The following is a 16,773-nucleotide window of genomic DNA, read 5'->3' as shown; positions in this document are numbered from 1 at the left end:
TAGAAATAAAAGATTTATGATTTTTAGATTTCTCTATGTTACATTTCGGTGCAGAGCGTTCTAATATTTTAATCTGATCCTGTATGAATTTAATAAACATTTCAGTTGTGGGTATTTCAATACCACGAACCGATGCTTCAAAAGAATGTAACGTTTGAGGATCCAACCTTCTCAGTGAGCATTGTAATAAAATAAAATCAGTTAAATCGAGTAAATTTAATTGTTTTAAAGCGGCAATCGAAGATGAAATTTTTTCAATGAACATATTTAAACTATTTGCGGTAGGTGAACAATTTTTTAAATCTAATATATTATTCAGATAATGACATCCTAAAGCTCGTTTATCCTGATAATTACTAATTAGATTCGACCAAATAATATTATATGTTTCACCTGTGGGTATTATACCAGCGGTTAACTTTAATGCACTATGTGTTAATTTGCCCATTAAATACTGCACACGTTGCGCATCAGACAGTTGCGGGTTATCGTGAATGTTAGCTTTAAAAGCCTGGTAAAATGTTTCCCATCCTTCAAGAGAGCGTCCGTCAAAGGAAGGAAGTGAAATTGTTGGCAATGTTACATTTATGGCGGCGGTAGTTCTCATTACATTTGACGAATTACCAATTTTAATTTTGTTACGAGCGCGTCTTACGTAATTATATAACGTGTCAAAAGACGATAAAGCTGCGTATTCAGGCTCAACTTCGGGGTTTTGCTTTAAATTTAAATCATTGATATCATCCAAATTGCTTTCAAATCTAACACGCATGTCATCAATCGATTCTGATTCGGCAAGAAAAGTTTCAATTAATTCCGAATCAAACTCCGAAATATTTTTTGATTTATTATATGTATTGTATGTGCGAGTGCGAGTTGCAAATTAATGGATTTTGAGAGTATTTCTTCACTTTCAAGGAAGTGCTTTAAATCAATACTAAAAATGTTTGTGAAGTAATCAGTGACTAATAAGTGGATGAAAACCAGCCACCAGAGGTTCGTCCAAATCCTCTAAACTTGGATACTATATACTAATGAAATCTAATTAAAAATTACATAAATATATACAAGAACAAATAAGAATAAAAGTTATCATGAAACAAAACTGGTAATGAAGTGAAATTCTAAATCTAGTGGTGAAATAGTCGTCGAAAATTGCAAGCAGTTACATACATGTGAAGTTGAATTATTATTGTACCCACACTTAAATGTATTCATAAATTCTTAAACGTTTAAACTCCAACATTACTAATAAATAATTTCAACGGCTTAGCACAAGTCATATTAGCTAAGTGGTATCCGTCTTTGGCCGAGCTTGGAGATTGAAGTGCGCTGGTTCGAGTCTGAGTCCACGTAACGTTTTTTGTTTCGTTTTTTTTCTGGATTGAAAAAATATATTTAGTAATGGATTCAACTGACAATGTCACAATACGCCCAAGGGGCTCGAGAACAATAATGAATGACGACTCATTATATCTAGATTCGGACCTAAATGTCAGCAATCAGAGCGAACCACTGGTTTCGGAAGATGAAGATGATAATAATTCTATTTTAATTAAGAAGTTGCAATCACAAATATTAAGTTTAACTACAAAACTAGACAGTGCTAATGAAGTAATAAATTATTTATTTATTTATTCTTAGAGAACAAAAAACTGCGAAAAATAAATGAAGACCTGTCTCAAAAGGATCTTAATAAAACCGATTCGACAGAAGAGCAGGCTACGATAGCAACATCCGTAATATCTACGGAACTTAAAAGTAAATTGTGTATTATTAGTTCAAATAGAAAGATTTTACCTAGTGCACATCAATTATTCCATAAAAAACACTCTTTTTGCCATTATCTAACTGGAAACATTGGGATTATGCAGCTAATAAAATATTTAAAATGTAAAATAAAAGGATATAATTCCGAGGATTTTTGCGTAATTATGATTGGAGATGAGGATTTCAAAAATACCTGTAACTATTATGAACTAGTACAACAAATAAGAAAAAGTTTATTAGAAATTAAACACACGAATGTTATAGTGGCCTCACCTACTTACAGGCTGGGACCAACTTCAAATATATTCAATACAAGGATAGAAACATTCAATAATTTATTATATATGGAGAATTTGACTTTTAATTTTGCATATCTTATAGATTCTAATCTTAATTTGCTCAGTGACTACAGTATGTTTAATTATTCAGGACGCATAAATAAATTCGGAATGGAAATCGTACTTGAGAAGATTCTGAACATGATGACTCAAATCGTCTTATGCAATAAACAGCAGGATTCCATAAACATACCTACGAAGCTTACGCTAAGTAACGAGCAGAGTTCACCAGTAAATTTTGTGAAACATTTAGACAAAGACAGTGGGTACAAACCAATATCAAAACATTTCAGAGAAATTGGGACACAGCAGTTTTTTCTCTAATTCCAACATTTATGTATTACATCAGAATATAGCAGGGTTATTAAACAAATCAGAACCATTAACCATATGCATAGAAGAATTACAAGATAAAGGTGTAAATGTGGAAATATTGTGTATTTCGGAACACTTCATTATGGCTGGATATGAGAATTTTTTATTGATTCCTAATTTTAGTCTGGCGTCTTTCTTCAGCAGAGCTAATTCCAAGCGAGGTGGAGTATGTATTTTGATAAAAAAAGGACACTGTTGGAGAGAGCTTCCAGAAGTTAAGAAAGTTTCTATATCTGGCATTTGCGAATTCTGTGCAATAGAACTTATAAGTTATAAAACAGTAATTGTGTGTATTTATCGAGTACCAAATTGTCAATATTTGAATGTATTCTTTCATAAGTTGGAAACGGTTATTAAAATGTTAAGCAATAAAAATAAATTCGAGCGTATTTTGTTGGCTGTTGATTTCAATATTGATGTATTAAAACAAAATTATGCTACCCTAGAATTGGAATCATTATTACTTAATTATAATATGAAATTAGCTTTACGAATGCCAACAAGAGTTGCTAGTATGACATGTATTGATAACTTTGCCCACAATTTTCGAGAGACCTGTAATGCGGAAGTGTTGGAATTTTCTTTGTCAGATCACACAGCGCAATTAGTAAAGATTCCAGTTAAAAATCATTCAATTAATCACTTGCGCAAACGTGTTCGCGATTTTGATAAGATAAATCTATTAAAATTTAGAAACTGTATATTAAACCTGTCATTTTCAGAGATGTATCATGCGCAAGAGCCTAATGCGGCATATGACTGCTTCATTAGAGAGTTTAAACTCTTTTATGACCTATGCTTCCCTAATAAATATGTTACGTATAAACTAAAAAGTAAACCTAAATGGCTATCTAAAGGCTTAAAAAGATGTAGTAAGAAAAAACGTGAGCTTTTATGGAACTTAAGACTTAATCCGTCAAGTAATAATAAACAAAATTACAAAAATTACACCAACCTATTTAAGAAAATTATTAGACTAACACAACATGCACAGAACAACTATAAAATAAAAACATCTTTGTGTAAAGCAAAAACTACTTGGCAAATTATTAATAATACTCGATCAAATGTTCCCCGAGATGAAGTAATACAAATCAAATTACACGATAAACTAATTACACATCCAAAAGACCTGGCCAATGCTTTCAACGACCATTTTATAAATAAAATTACACCATTGACTAAATATAATAATAATAATTCATTTAAATTATCAAATATGGCTAATTCCATATTTATGAAACCATGCTTACCGATAGACATTTTTAATATAATATTAGGACTAAAAAATACAAACAGCGTGGGCTATGATGACATATCAACTAAAATTGTTAAATTGGTAGGTGACATAATTTGTAACCATTTAAGCTTCTTAATCAATTTCAGTATAAAAGAGGGAACCTTTCCAGAGAAATTAAAACTATCTATTATTAAACCCTTATTTAAAAAAGAAGATAAAGAACAAATGAATAACTACAGGCCTGTTGCTCTTGTGCCTATTTTCTCTAAAATCTACGAGAAGTATATTTATAAGGAACTTTACAACTACTTTGAACATAATAATCTTTTGCGCGATGAACAAAAAGGCTTTCGACAAAATAAAAGCATAAATATGGCTATATACGATTTTTATAAAACTATCATAACTAATGTTGATAATAGAACGCCAGTATGTGCAATATACTGCGATATGACGCAAGCTTTTGACTATGTGGATCATAGTATTTTACTTAATAAATTGGAATTATATGGTGTCAGGGGAAATATATTAAACTTAATTAATTCTTACCTTAGTAATCGAAAGCAAAAAACAATCATTTCAAGAATCAACTTAAAAAATAAAATAATAGAAAACTATCAATCTGAAGCTCGATCTGTAGTGTATGGAGTGCCACAAGGTAGTGTTTTAGGGCCACTTTTGTTTATCATATATATTAATGACCTACCTAAAGTAATCAACCATCCAATGGTCCTATTTGCCGATGACAGTACAGTGTCTATCACGTCTAAAAATAATACAGATCATGAAAGCGAGATTAATAAGACACTTTCTTCTATCATAACTTGGCTTGACAGTAACAACTTAAAAATAAATTTAAAAAAGACTTTGGTTATGCATTTTAGTCAAAGAAACAATCATTCTGACATTAAGGCTACTTACCAAGACACTGTAATCGGTACAGCTGATTCAGCTAAATTTTTGGGTGTTATTATAGATAAGCAGTTGAAATGGAAATCGCATATAGCTGAGCTAAGTAAAAAATTGGGCAGTGCAGCTTACGCTCTTTATAAAATATCACCAACACTGGATCTGGATGGTGTTATAACCGCTTATTACGGATTAGTAGAACCCATTTTACGCTATGGTGTTATATTTTGGGGAAACTCTACGGACGTTGATATCGCGTTTAAGGGTCAAAAACGCTGTATTAGATCTATGTTCAAATTACAAAGTATAGACAGTTGTAAAGAGTACTTTATTAAACACAATATACTAACACTTCCGTGTCTCTATATTTTTGAAATTATTTTGTTTGTAAAAAATAACTGTAAATTGTTTAAAACCACAGGTGAAGTTTCGCAACGTAACCGGCGCGACCAAAATAAATTGTGTTTGCACTGTGCTAAGACAACTCTTATGCAAAAAAGTATACTGTGTATGGCACCGAAAATATATAATAAGCTACCTGATGCTATGAAAAAAGACAAATTATTTTTGTTTAAAAAGAATTTGAAAAAATTATTAACTTTAAGATGCTATTATACAGTTAACGATTTCTTAAATGATAAATCATTATGTTAATCTTATGTTCGCTTCTTACTGTTCTTTGTTTTCGTTTTATCACTGAAATAACTAATTCTTATTCAATTAATTTATTTGTTGTTTGTTATTTTAATTCATTAATAATGTATATAATTTTGAATAATTTGCACGCCGACCTGGTAGAAACACGCTGTTCTATTAAATAACTAACAAGTATCAACAACTTTGTAAACCGTGTTTTAGCTAATAAAATTTGATTTGATTTGATTTGATTTGATTTATATAAATCATTAATTTGTGCAAATACTAAATTATTCTTCGCGATAAGTTTCTTTAGTTGTCTATTTTCCATAATGAAGTTATGAAATAACTCACTAAAAAATAACACTAAATGAACTACGTTAATAAATATAATTCAATATGCGGTTACGAGTTATTATTACTAATAGCTATGAATGTAATTAACTTTTACATACAATACAATACAGTAACAAAATGGCGAATGGGGGTAATCATAAATTAATTCTAATTTTAATTAAAATTTAAGCTGGATCTAATCTAGGCTCGCAGGACCAAACTATGGGGTAGCAAGGGGGCGTGTAAATAGCCCTCCTGCGGCGGGAGCATATAAAGCGGGGTTGTAGAAAGGCGTGTAAATAGCCGTCCTAAGCGGTATGTGACAAATGTTTGTCACTTATAATTAGCGGAGCGGTAAAACTATATAGCGGTAAAACAATAGCTAGTAATCAAACTAAAGATATAAATTAAATACACATAAGCGAGCGGGCGGGCGAATGATTACACGGAAGCAGCAATAAAATGGCAATAAATTAAAAGAACTTGCACTCACCTGTAGACCTTGCCAGTGACCATAGATTATACACTTAATATATTTGAGATAGATGCGCAACTCTCATTTTTATTTTTGCTTTAGTTAGAGCCCAGGACAGCAGGCGTCGCTGCTGTCGATTATTAGTCTCCCTACCCCCCACCAGGTGGCTTTTTTAGTAATTTTAATATTTTTTATAATTAACTCTCTTTATGAAAAAATCTTATCGTTTAGAATCGCTGAAATTCCCGGTAGTACTTCTGAAATATTAAAGAACGTTTGATTGTGTTCAGCATTCTAATCGATAAGACCTTTTCATACAGAGAGAAAACAGTTTTTTAAAATAAAAAGCTGTAATTCTCTGTAAGCTATTTAATTTCCCTATATTACAAACAATTTACTGTTAAAAGATAGTATGAACGTACAATTGTATAAAATTTCGAATAACAATAACTCCTCTAGATTAATCCTACTAGAGTACTTAATAACATTAAATCGAAAGTTATCTAAAAGTTAAATAAGTCTAGATAATCAAATCATTCCATCTCAATTAAGTCATTCGTGCGAAATATAAACATGTCAGCTTTCCAATACAAACATGGTAGACAATTTGAATTAAATTTAATAAATTTGTTTCACAATGATAGCAGTTCTTGCTTAAAGTTGATCATGACAGATCATGACCTTGTACGAAAATCTTACATCTATAAACACTACCTATGCTTCGTCATACAATAATTGTCATTTAAACTAGCATTGTGGAGATAATACACACACTAAAGTGAATACTAAATTATTCTTAGCACTCTTATAAATATTTACACATTTAAGAAACAATTAACCCACAATTGTTCATAATATGTGACATTTTGTTCTGCACAAAACGTTTTTTACATAATGTTCGCGACGGACATGAATAAATATAAGATTAGAATAGATATTGTTCGCGACGGACATAGATTGTGTTAGAAAATAGTTAAAATAGAGAAAAAATAGTTATAAATGTCCGTAAATAGACTGTATGTTAAAAATAGTTGTAACATAAAATAGAGTGTAAACATAGTAAATATAAATGTCCGTAATAAATAGAGATAGTTAAAAATAGATATAAGTAAATTTGTAAATATTTGTTTGAAAATAAAGATTGGTCCTCGTGGTCTTTAATTTGGCGTGGGAACGCAGGAGCGAGTCACAATACGGCAAGCAAGAAGGGTCGTCGTACCCCCTTTCGGGGGCACGGAACGGGCCTCGGGGCAAACCCCACTACCCGGGCTGAGACTCCCTACCACATAGGGCAGGGGTGACGTAGATGCAGGGAGGACTTTGGGGAAGGTACACTGTTCGCAGCGTGCACGGCTGCATAGCATCGACAAAATGATATATAAATAAACATAATACGATGGGCTGGTCTGATGACGGCTCGATGCCCGTGGCGAAGTCACCCCGGCGCCGGCCGCTGTCCTCTGCTTCCTAATGCAATTTTTTTTTTTTTTTTTTTTTTTTTTTTTTTTTTTTTTTTTTTTCTTTACAACTTACTACACTAATTAAAAACTAACTACTCTACTATATACATAAGCCAGGACAACAGTCAGCAACCGTGGGGCCCGCCACCGGCCCCATGCCGCGGCCCCACCTCTACAAACTAGAGGAGGGGCGGCGACACTAGTTTGGCGCTCACCCGCTAAGGGCTCCCCAGAAGGGGAAGACCGTCGCGGGGAGGGACCGATATAATCACTCCCCATAAGGGGGAGTGGTCCACCCAACGGGGGTGGGAAATGGGTCCCCATAAGGGGGCACCCCAACGATGTGGGGGGGAAATGACGAGTGTGGACAGCTCAGTCCCATGGGGGCACTCATTATGAGCACTCCCATATCACTCCGATTAAGCCGACTATCTTACCATAGCCGGGGGTTCCAGTAGCTCCCTTGGTAGCGCCAGACCATCAGGTGGTCTAGCGTGCAAGGGAGCTAAATTGTGGAGATGCTCGTGGGGTCCACCGTCAGCCCGCTCGTAAAGATTACGAGCTAGCCTCCGGATGAACTCCTCGAGCGACTCCACATCCAGATCCCGGGCGATTACGGCATTACTGACGTAACGCCCTGCTCCGACTATCGTGCGAAGAGCCAGATTCTGCTGGGCCTGTAACTTCACCCGCGTGACCTGCGGGATGAGGTGATACCAGGCCGCAGCTGCGTACGTGATACGGGAACGGACATACGTCTTATAAATGCCGAGCTTAGTCCTGACCGGCAACCTGGAGGCCAACACCGGCCGGAGGAGGAATCTCGCGTAGCGAGCGGCCGCCAACGCCTTATCGGCGTGGGCGGTCATCCTCAAACTCCGGTCGATATCGACCCCCAAGTACCGGACGCTGGATCTAAACTCGACATTAGCGCCACGGAGACTGAGCTGTCCCGGGACGACTCTTGTGCGGACCGGACCGAAGAGAATAGCCGCGGTCTTCCCCACGTTGACCGCGACCCTCCATCGGTCCAGCCACTGGGGCAGTAAGTCCAATAACCTCTGCATCCTCGAAATGGCCGCAGAGGGGAAGTTGGATGACGCGAAGTAGGCGCTGTCGTCGGCAAACAGCGCCAACTTCACGTCGGCTTCCCACGCTTCGAGGTTGCCCTCGAGCGTGGGAATGTCGTTGGTGTAGAGAGCGTAGAGGAATGGTGCCAGGACGCTCCCCTGCGGAACTCCGGCCGTGACTGGGCGCACCGACGACTTGGCGCCCTCGACCGCGACAAGGAAGGATCTTCCCTCCAGGTACGACCCCAGCAGTCGCACGTAGGCGTGCTGGAGGTCCGTGTTCTGCAACAGCTTGTGGATCAGTCCCGCATGCCAGACACGGTCGAAGGCCTTCTTGATGTCGAGAAAGACTGCGGCCGTGTACTGGCGCGCGTTGGTCCGATCCGCCAAGTGATGCATGACGCGGACCAATTGCAGCGTTGTCGAATGACCGCTACGAAACCCGAATTGCTCGGGTCTGAGAAGGATGTGCGGCGACACCCTTCTCAGCAGCAGCCGCTCGAACAACTTGCCCACGTGCGACAGCAGCGTGATCGGACGGTAACTGGAGGGATTTCTCCTGTCCTTGCCGGGTTTGGGCAAGGCGATAACCTTGCCCAATTTCCAAATTCCCGGGAAGTGTCCTGTGGACAGAATGGAGTTGAACAGCCGTGTCATAAATGACACGACCGTTTCAGGGAAGTGGAAAAAAGCGAGGGAGGGAATATCGTCCTCGCCCGGCGCCTTGCGCCTCTTCATCCGCTTGATGATGAGGCGCAATTCGCTGGGAGTGATGAGATCACCATCTCCCAACGGTGGCACCGGGGAGGAGAGTAGGCTTGCTACGCTCTCTTCCACCGATTGGTGGAATGCGGCCTCTGAGGGTGCAGAGTCATTAGGAGCGAACTGCCGCTCCAGCATTTCGGCCAGGATGTCGGCGCGGGCCTGAGCCGAGAAGCATCGGTTGCCCCTCTCGTCCACGAGTGGACAAGTCGGGGCAGGCCGATTTGAGAGCTGGCGACAAAGCCGGTGGAGGGATACTGAGGAGGGGTCCTCGCGGGCCTCCTCGATCCTCTCCTGCCAGGCATAGCCCCTAAAGGTGCTAATCTTTGTCGCCAGCTCCGCTTCCAGCTCATTAAGCTCGCGCTTTATCCTGGGACAACGAGTTGTCGCCCAGAGCCTCCTCAAGCCCCTCTTCCGGCGAATAATCGCCTTCAGATGGGCCGGGAGTATACCTCTGGGCCCGCCGCTGGGCACAAGAGTCGTCGCCTGGTCGATCGCTCCCCTGATGGAGTCAACAAGGCGGGTTGCCGCATCGTCGACCCCATCAGGGGTGTTGGGGTCCTGAATCACGGGAAGGTCGACTAGTCGTCTCTTAAAGAGCTCCCAGTCGACCTTCGGTCGTAGGGGCGAGGTCGCAACCCGGGTGAGCCCCATTCCCAGTGTCACCAGGATAGGGAGATGTGGGGTACCCAGGTCGTACAGTGCCTCGATCGTTACGGGGCACCGTAGCCCCTTGTGCACACACACATCCAGCACATCGGGCTGATATCGCGCGGCGGTCGGGATGTGTGTGGGTTCGTCGGGGCCGACCACAGAGTAGTCGCCCCTATCGGCATCTTCTAACAGCCGCCTGCCCACTGCTGAGTTAAGTCGGGAGCCCCACGCGACGTGCTTCGCGTTGAGGTCCCCGACCAGCAGAGCTGGGCGGCTGTCGTGATTCAGGGCCCGTCTTATGTCCTCAGGGTGAAATTCAGGCCCCGGGGATCTATACGCGGCATAAATCCGCATATCTCCCCCCGAGGTGTGTACCCTCACACCGACTGACCTTGTCGATGTGAAGGACAGCAAATCCAACTGATCGTGCACCACGTCCCGCCTGACGAGGGCCGCAGTGCCCCTGAACGGCCGCCCGGCAGGGGTAAGCTCGTCACGTCGGTACATGAAGTAGTTTGGAATCCTGAACGCATCCTGAGGACGTAGCTTGGTCTCGCCCAGGAGCACAACCTCTGGGTTATACTCCCGGGCGAGAACAAGCAGGTCGTTCTTTCGGGACTTTATCCCGTCGGGGTTCCAATAAATGATGCGCAGCTCCTGGCTAGCCATTGAACTGCGCAATCATTCGGTAGAACCCCGACAGGAGCGCCCCGAAGGGACTGGCTCCCGAGGCGATCTCACGGATTACTCCGGAGATCACCTCGGACAATTTCTCCCACAGTGCGAGCAGCCATGCAGCAAAGCCGGCAGGCTGGGAGGCCTGTCGACCGCTGCGGCGCTCGCGCTGAGGGCGGGGGGGGAGGGGGGGCTGGTTGTTCAAGTCGTGCTTGCCTTCGGCCGGATGGGCTGTAGGCAGTGGTTGGCTTGATGTCGGTTGTTGGGCAGTAAGGGGGGCCTCGGAGACCTCCATGGTTTCTGTGTTGGTTTGTTGGGGTTCTGGCACTGTGGGTTCAGATGTACCCCTTAGTCTCTCTCTTTCTTCCCTTTTTCTTGTTTTCCTTTTGGCCTTTTTCCTCTTGTTCTTCTCCCTTTTAGTGGACGTAGGGCCGCTAGTCGGGAGTGGTTTAGGCACTGATATACCAGCAGATGTACGACCACGGGGAGCAGGAGTGGGTTTGGGTTTATTTATCCGCCGTGGTGGGTTGGCCTGTGCCATCAGCGTAGGCGCCGATGGCAGTGCCTCCACCACCACAGCAGACGGAGCGGAGTGGGATGGGGGAGGGGGCTGGGAAGTTTTCCCTTTCCCCTTCCCCTTCCCCTTTGCTACAGGTATTGAAGCCGGAAGAGCTGCACTCCCGGCTCGAGGTGCCTGTGGTGCAGGAGGGGGGACGGTTGCTCCCATCATCCTGGCCCGTTTGCGGAAGACCGCACACCGTCTGTCGACGGCGGCGTGGTCCTTCCCGCAGTTGGCACAGGAGAACGGGCCGTCCCTCGGCCTCGGGCAGTCCGCTACGATGTGCTCCCCGGCACACCTTACGCAACGGACCGCGCGATGACAGTTGTAGGAGGCGTGTCCGAAGGCCTGGCAGCGATGACACTGCGCAGGCCCTCGGATTGGACGCCATCCTTCGACCGTCACCCCCGGCAGGTACAGCAGTTCGTTGACTGCGTACAAGCGGGCGAGGTCGTCCTTCGAGAGGTGGTCCAGGGCTACGTGAAAAACGCAGCCCGGACGCCCTCTCCGGGACCTAATGCACCTGGCGTATCGAGCCGGGAATCCCAGCTCCTTCAGGGCATTGACTATTTCTGCCTCGTCGGTGTCGGCAGGGAGGCCCCGGACCGCCACCTTCGAAGGCATCTCCTCCGCCAGGGCGTAACAGTACCATTTAATGGTACCGTCCCTGGCAGAGGCCTCCGACAGGTAGGCCTGGACCGCCCTATACTCCTCAGCCGACGTCGGCAGAAATCTGAAACCGGCGCCGAAGGGTCGCACCGAGGGGGCGCGGCCTAGGCGCTCCCTAATGGCCGCCATGTGGCGGGACCAATTTGGGAGGGCCTCCACCATAATTGGCGGGTGTCGGCGCAGTTCCTCCTGGGCGCGACCCCTCGGCCTCGGGGGAGGGACTCGTGAGGATTGGGAAGTCCTCTGGGCGGTAGGGATACCTGGCCTAGCTGCCATGGCAGCATAGGAGGTGGAGGGAGTGGGGTTGGGCTTAGTGGCTTGTTGAGGTCTGGTAGACTCGAGGTCCATGTACCTGGTCGAATCCAGGTTGCCCGCCGTGCCGCTTAGGGCGGGGGCACCTCGGGTTGAGTCTACCGGGATTGGAGATAGCGTTGGGGAAGGAGAGCGAGGAGGGGATCTTACTTGCCTTGGGGCTGTCCCTGTCCTGGCGGGAGCCCTAGGCTTCGGAATTGGTTGAACTGGGATTGGACTCCCAGAGGGGGACGAAGACCTAGACGAGGAAGGAGTGACCGATTCGGTTGAGGAGTGTGCAGAGGATGTGGTCGCACTTTCCTCTCCCTCCGATCTAGATGAGGGGCCTATTCTAGGACGCTTGTCCTTTTCGCTCGATGAGTCTCGGTCAGACTCGGACCTGGCCTTCTTCCGCGGCCGAGAGGGCCCAGAGGGATCGGTCAACGGGGGAAGGACATCTTCCTCCGGTTCGATCCTCGGAGTCCTCTGGGCCGCGACCGGAGGCCCGGGCCGGCTGTCCGTCCCGAGTCCCATCGAGACTGTACGGGTTGCTGGTGCTGGTCTGAATCTTAGACTCGACATAACTTGGCGTCCCTTACGGGACGGGCCGGGGGTGCTGATAATGGGGGGTGATGTCCCCCCAGACATGTTTTAGCCAATTATTTTAACGGGTCCCACGACTGTCGGTACATCCGTGATAGTTACTATATAACCATATACTTCCGCTAACCGACCGATGTATTTGTTGGCTTTAACTAATAAATTAATAGGTGCTTATAATTAACTGAACTAAACTAATTAACTGGTCAAAGATACCATAATTTAAGCTACTTGAAAAGAATTATAGAATAATAATAATAAAAAATTGGATTAGACTAATAGCAAAGACAAAAAAATTGAACATACACTAAAATTAATCTGCAACGGTCCACCCTGCAGGCATCCGCCGCAGCCGGCCACTTGTAGTGTGCGTAGGAAAATTAACATAAAATAATAAAAATCTACAAAATTAACAATGTACTTACTATTGAAGACTCGAGTTCCTATTTATGTGCATCTAAATGTTGTAAAATATTCAACCTAGTAAATAATAAACTATAATAATTTGGTGTAAAATAAAGAAATAAGGAGACTATTAACAATTATGTATATGTATGCGTCGAGCGTTCAATCGCCCCGACACGATACCGATGGACCTGCAGGATTCCACCCCAGCTTGTAGTAAGGTGGGGATAGAATTCCAACAGACACATAAATTTAATCTACAATCTACAAAGAAAACAAACTACTGTAAGTCGGCAACGACGGGGAAACCTACAGCGTGTTTCGTACTAATTACTAAAAGAAAAATTGAAATGACCACTTACAAGGGTCGGTCGGTTCGCCAATATTGGAACGTAAAAGTTAAATTTATATTTACATGAATTTAAAATATTAAAACTATGGAGGGTATATTTGAAAAAAACTTAATTATAGTAAATAGATCTGCCACAGTGGCGCTAGTGGGTGATTACAAAATAGGAATTATAATTAATATCTCAAAATTAGTTTAAAATTAGTAATAGAAATAATAACAATTTAAAGACAATAAAGCAAGAATAAAGAAAACTACTATGAACTACTACTATATCTAAAAACAAACTGTATACGGGGTTCCCGACGTTGCCGAGGTCCACCACCGTAAATCGGCTTACGCAGGTTTAGTAACAGCCCCTCCTAACCCCGAAGGGTAGGGGAGGACTGGGAACGGACACAGATGGCCAGACTCGAAGGCGCTAACGTAACTCGGTTTTTATTCTTAGAATAAAATGAGTACGCAGCTTTTCCAGGCTGAACGACAACTACCCGCAATTAACCAATGTTAGGAAAGAAAGTGTCGAACAACTCACCTGGTCCCGGGTCCTGCGTTACGTTGCTCGGAACGTCTCCGCGCCGAAACAACACCGCTAGATAGAACACTCGCACTTTGGGCACACACAATCGCACAGCACAAACAATAGGGGCCTCGTAGCACTGGTGTCCCGGGCCGTCACAATACGGGCGACTAATAGAGCGACTAGGCAAACAATAGGCGAGCGAGGCGGCCGAGAGAACAATAGACGCCCACCGTGCTCGGACTCATAATAGCGCTGGCCGAGTGCGTGTGGGCGACCATAAATAGAGGGCCTACCTCGCTGCAAATTCACATTCTCGCTCACGACTCGGTCGTGCGCGGACGTGCTTTCCGATCCGTGGCCCGCTTGCGAGCTGCGTCTCTGAACTCACAGCTGTGCTCGACAGTGTAGTGACCGTGAATACATCGTGCTTACAATTCGGTAGTGCGGACGTTTCGATCCGTTGGTTGCTTGCGATCTGCGTATCGGAGTCCATTTTTGTGCGCTAAAGTGTTGTAACCGCGAACCCACCCTTTACCAACTGCCTTTTTCAAGGCAAAACCAATCGCTACGATCAGGCTTCCTGTGGCACTCACAGGCTAGCGATTTCCTAACCCTTCCCAAAACAACAGTCTTTTTCAAGACTAGACCCCCGCTCGCGATTCTGCCTGCTGTAGCACTATACAGCCCGAGCGGGTTCCTTTCCTTTTCCCCGCCGATTGCCGTTTTCACGGCATAGGCATTCCCCCCCCCGCTCCTTGCTGTCCTGCAGCACAGGGGGGTTACAAATCCTATCCGGGGCCTCGCCTTTCGGCGAGTTCAATAAAAGTCCCGGGGCCGCCCCCCCCCGGGCAAGAAGACCGAAGAAGAATGGAAGAAGATAGTGCTAGGGATATTGTCGGGTTCCTCCGGGATAGGTACCCGTCAATTAGGGCCGAGTACCTAGCTTATAGGGCCTCCCGTGGCAATCCCTCCCCCCCCGCGTCCGTCGCCGCGTATTTCAACCGTGCCTCGGAGGCACGCCGCGCGCCCCCCGCCGCCGCGTTAAGTTCGAGCGCTCGTTCCGACGATGCGACTCACGAAGCGCCTAGCGCTACCCCCACCCCCGCGCCCGCGTCGATTGCGTCATCGCTCGTATCGTCCGTCGCGACCTCCGTAGTCTCAAGTTCAGGCTCCGATACGGAATCGGAGATGGACTTTGAATCCGCGCCAAGCCCTCAGCCTGGAACCTCGGATGGGTTCCAAACCGTAACGCGCGGTAAAAAGCGTTCTCGCGCCGTGGAGTCCCGGAGCTCCACGACGAAGCAGACAAAATCCGCGACCGCCTCCCGCCCGCAGGTAGTCGTGACACCGGAGTCGGACTCCGCTCGCCGCGTAACCCCGCCGCCGCGTCCCAAGCCCGCGCCCGCTCCTAAAATAGCTGCCCCGCCCCCGCTGATACTTCAAGAGAAGACAGCGTGGAATCGAGTGTCCCAGGCCCTTCAGGCAAATAAAATTAACTACACCCATGCGCGTAACGTCGCGCATGGGATTCAGATCAAGGTCGCAACGCCGGGCGACCATAGGGCCCTCTCAGCATACCTCCGAAAGGAGAACATAGGTTTCCACACCTATGCTCTTCAGGAGGACCGCGAGCTCCGCGTAGTAATACGCGGAGTACCGAAAGAACTAGACATAGACTATGTTAAGGAGGATCTGATCGCTCAGTCACTCCCTATAGTTAGTGTGCATCGGATGCACAGTGGGCGGGGCAAGCAGCCCTATAATATGATTCTTGTCGCGTTGGAGCCAACCCCGGAGGCCAAAAAGAAAATTTCATGCCTCTCGAAAGTTTGCGGCTTATCCGGGGTCTCCATCGAAGCCCCCCATAAACGTGGCACTCCCGGGCAGTGCTACAGATGCCAGCTATATGGCCACTCGGCGCGTAATTGCCACGCGCGTCCCCGCTGCGTGAAGTGCCTCGGCGATCACGCTACGTTAGATTGCGTTAGAGATAGGGAAACCGCGACCGAACCCCCAAGTTGTGTCCTATGCCTTAAGCAAGGGCACCCCGCGAACTACCGTGGATGTCCTAGGGCTCCGCGCAAGCGTTCAACCCTCCCAGCTCCGCGAACCGTCGGCCCAAAGACTTCGGCACCCTCAGTGCCGAAACCTGCCTTCGTGCCGGCTGCAGTTCCCACGGTTTCAGCGTGGAAAAAGCCGCTGCCGTATACGAAGGCGGGAACGCAAACCGCACCCCCGCCCCCGCTCGCGACACGCCCCGCGCCCCAGCCCCTGCTCGCACCTCGCCCCGCGCCCGCGTTCCGCCCCCCGCAACCCTCTGCCGTCAACGACTTCGCGCTCGTGCGCGACTTCGTCACCGCTGTTAACTTCGACCGTCTGCGATCGTTCGCAGACGCGATACGTAGGTCGGTAACCCCTGAACAGAGACTCGCGGCCGCGTTCGATCACATGGACGTATACGAGTCCGTGTCCCGCACTTTATAAAAATCTTTACCGGTAATCAATGGCGCAAAAAGGTAGAGAAAAACCGTATTCCCTTACGTTAGCATTCTATAATGCTAACGGACTCGCGCGGCAACGCGATCAAATTTTCGAATTCCTCCGCGATAATCTTGTAGATATTCTATTAGTGCAGGAAACCTGTCTGAAGCCCTCGCGTCGCGACCCGAAAGTCGCG

At 45.4% G+C, this 16,773-nt stretch overlaps 1 protein-coding gene across 1 annotated transcript; it reads right to left on the bottom strand.

The window, feature by feature from the left end:
* Positions 1–2,920: 2,920 nt before the first annotated feature.
* Positions 2,921–12,867, bottom strand: LOC119631186 (serine/arginine repetitive matrix protein 1-like). The gene is made up of 3 exons (XM_062676945.1): positions 12,189–12,867; positions 10,917–11,651; positions 2,921–2,925 (listed from the first exon to the last, which is right to left on the bottom strand). The coding sequence occupies exons 1-3, from the start codon at positions 12,865–12,867 to the stop codon at positions 2,921–2,923; spliced, it is 1,419 nt and encodes a 472-aa protein (XP_062532929.1).
* Positions 12,868–16,773: the final 3,906 nt, after the last annotated feature.

The sequence above is a fragment of the Bombyx mori genome, chromosome W (genome assembly GCF_030269925.1).
Source record: "Bombyx mori chromosome W, ASM3026992v2".
NCBI lineage: Eukaryota > Metazoa > Arthropoda > Insecta > Lepidoptera > Bombycidae > Bombyx > Bombyx mori.
This window is presented reverse-complemented; position numbering and strand designations above follow the sequence as displayed.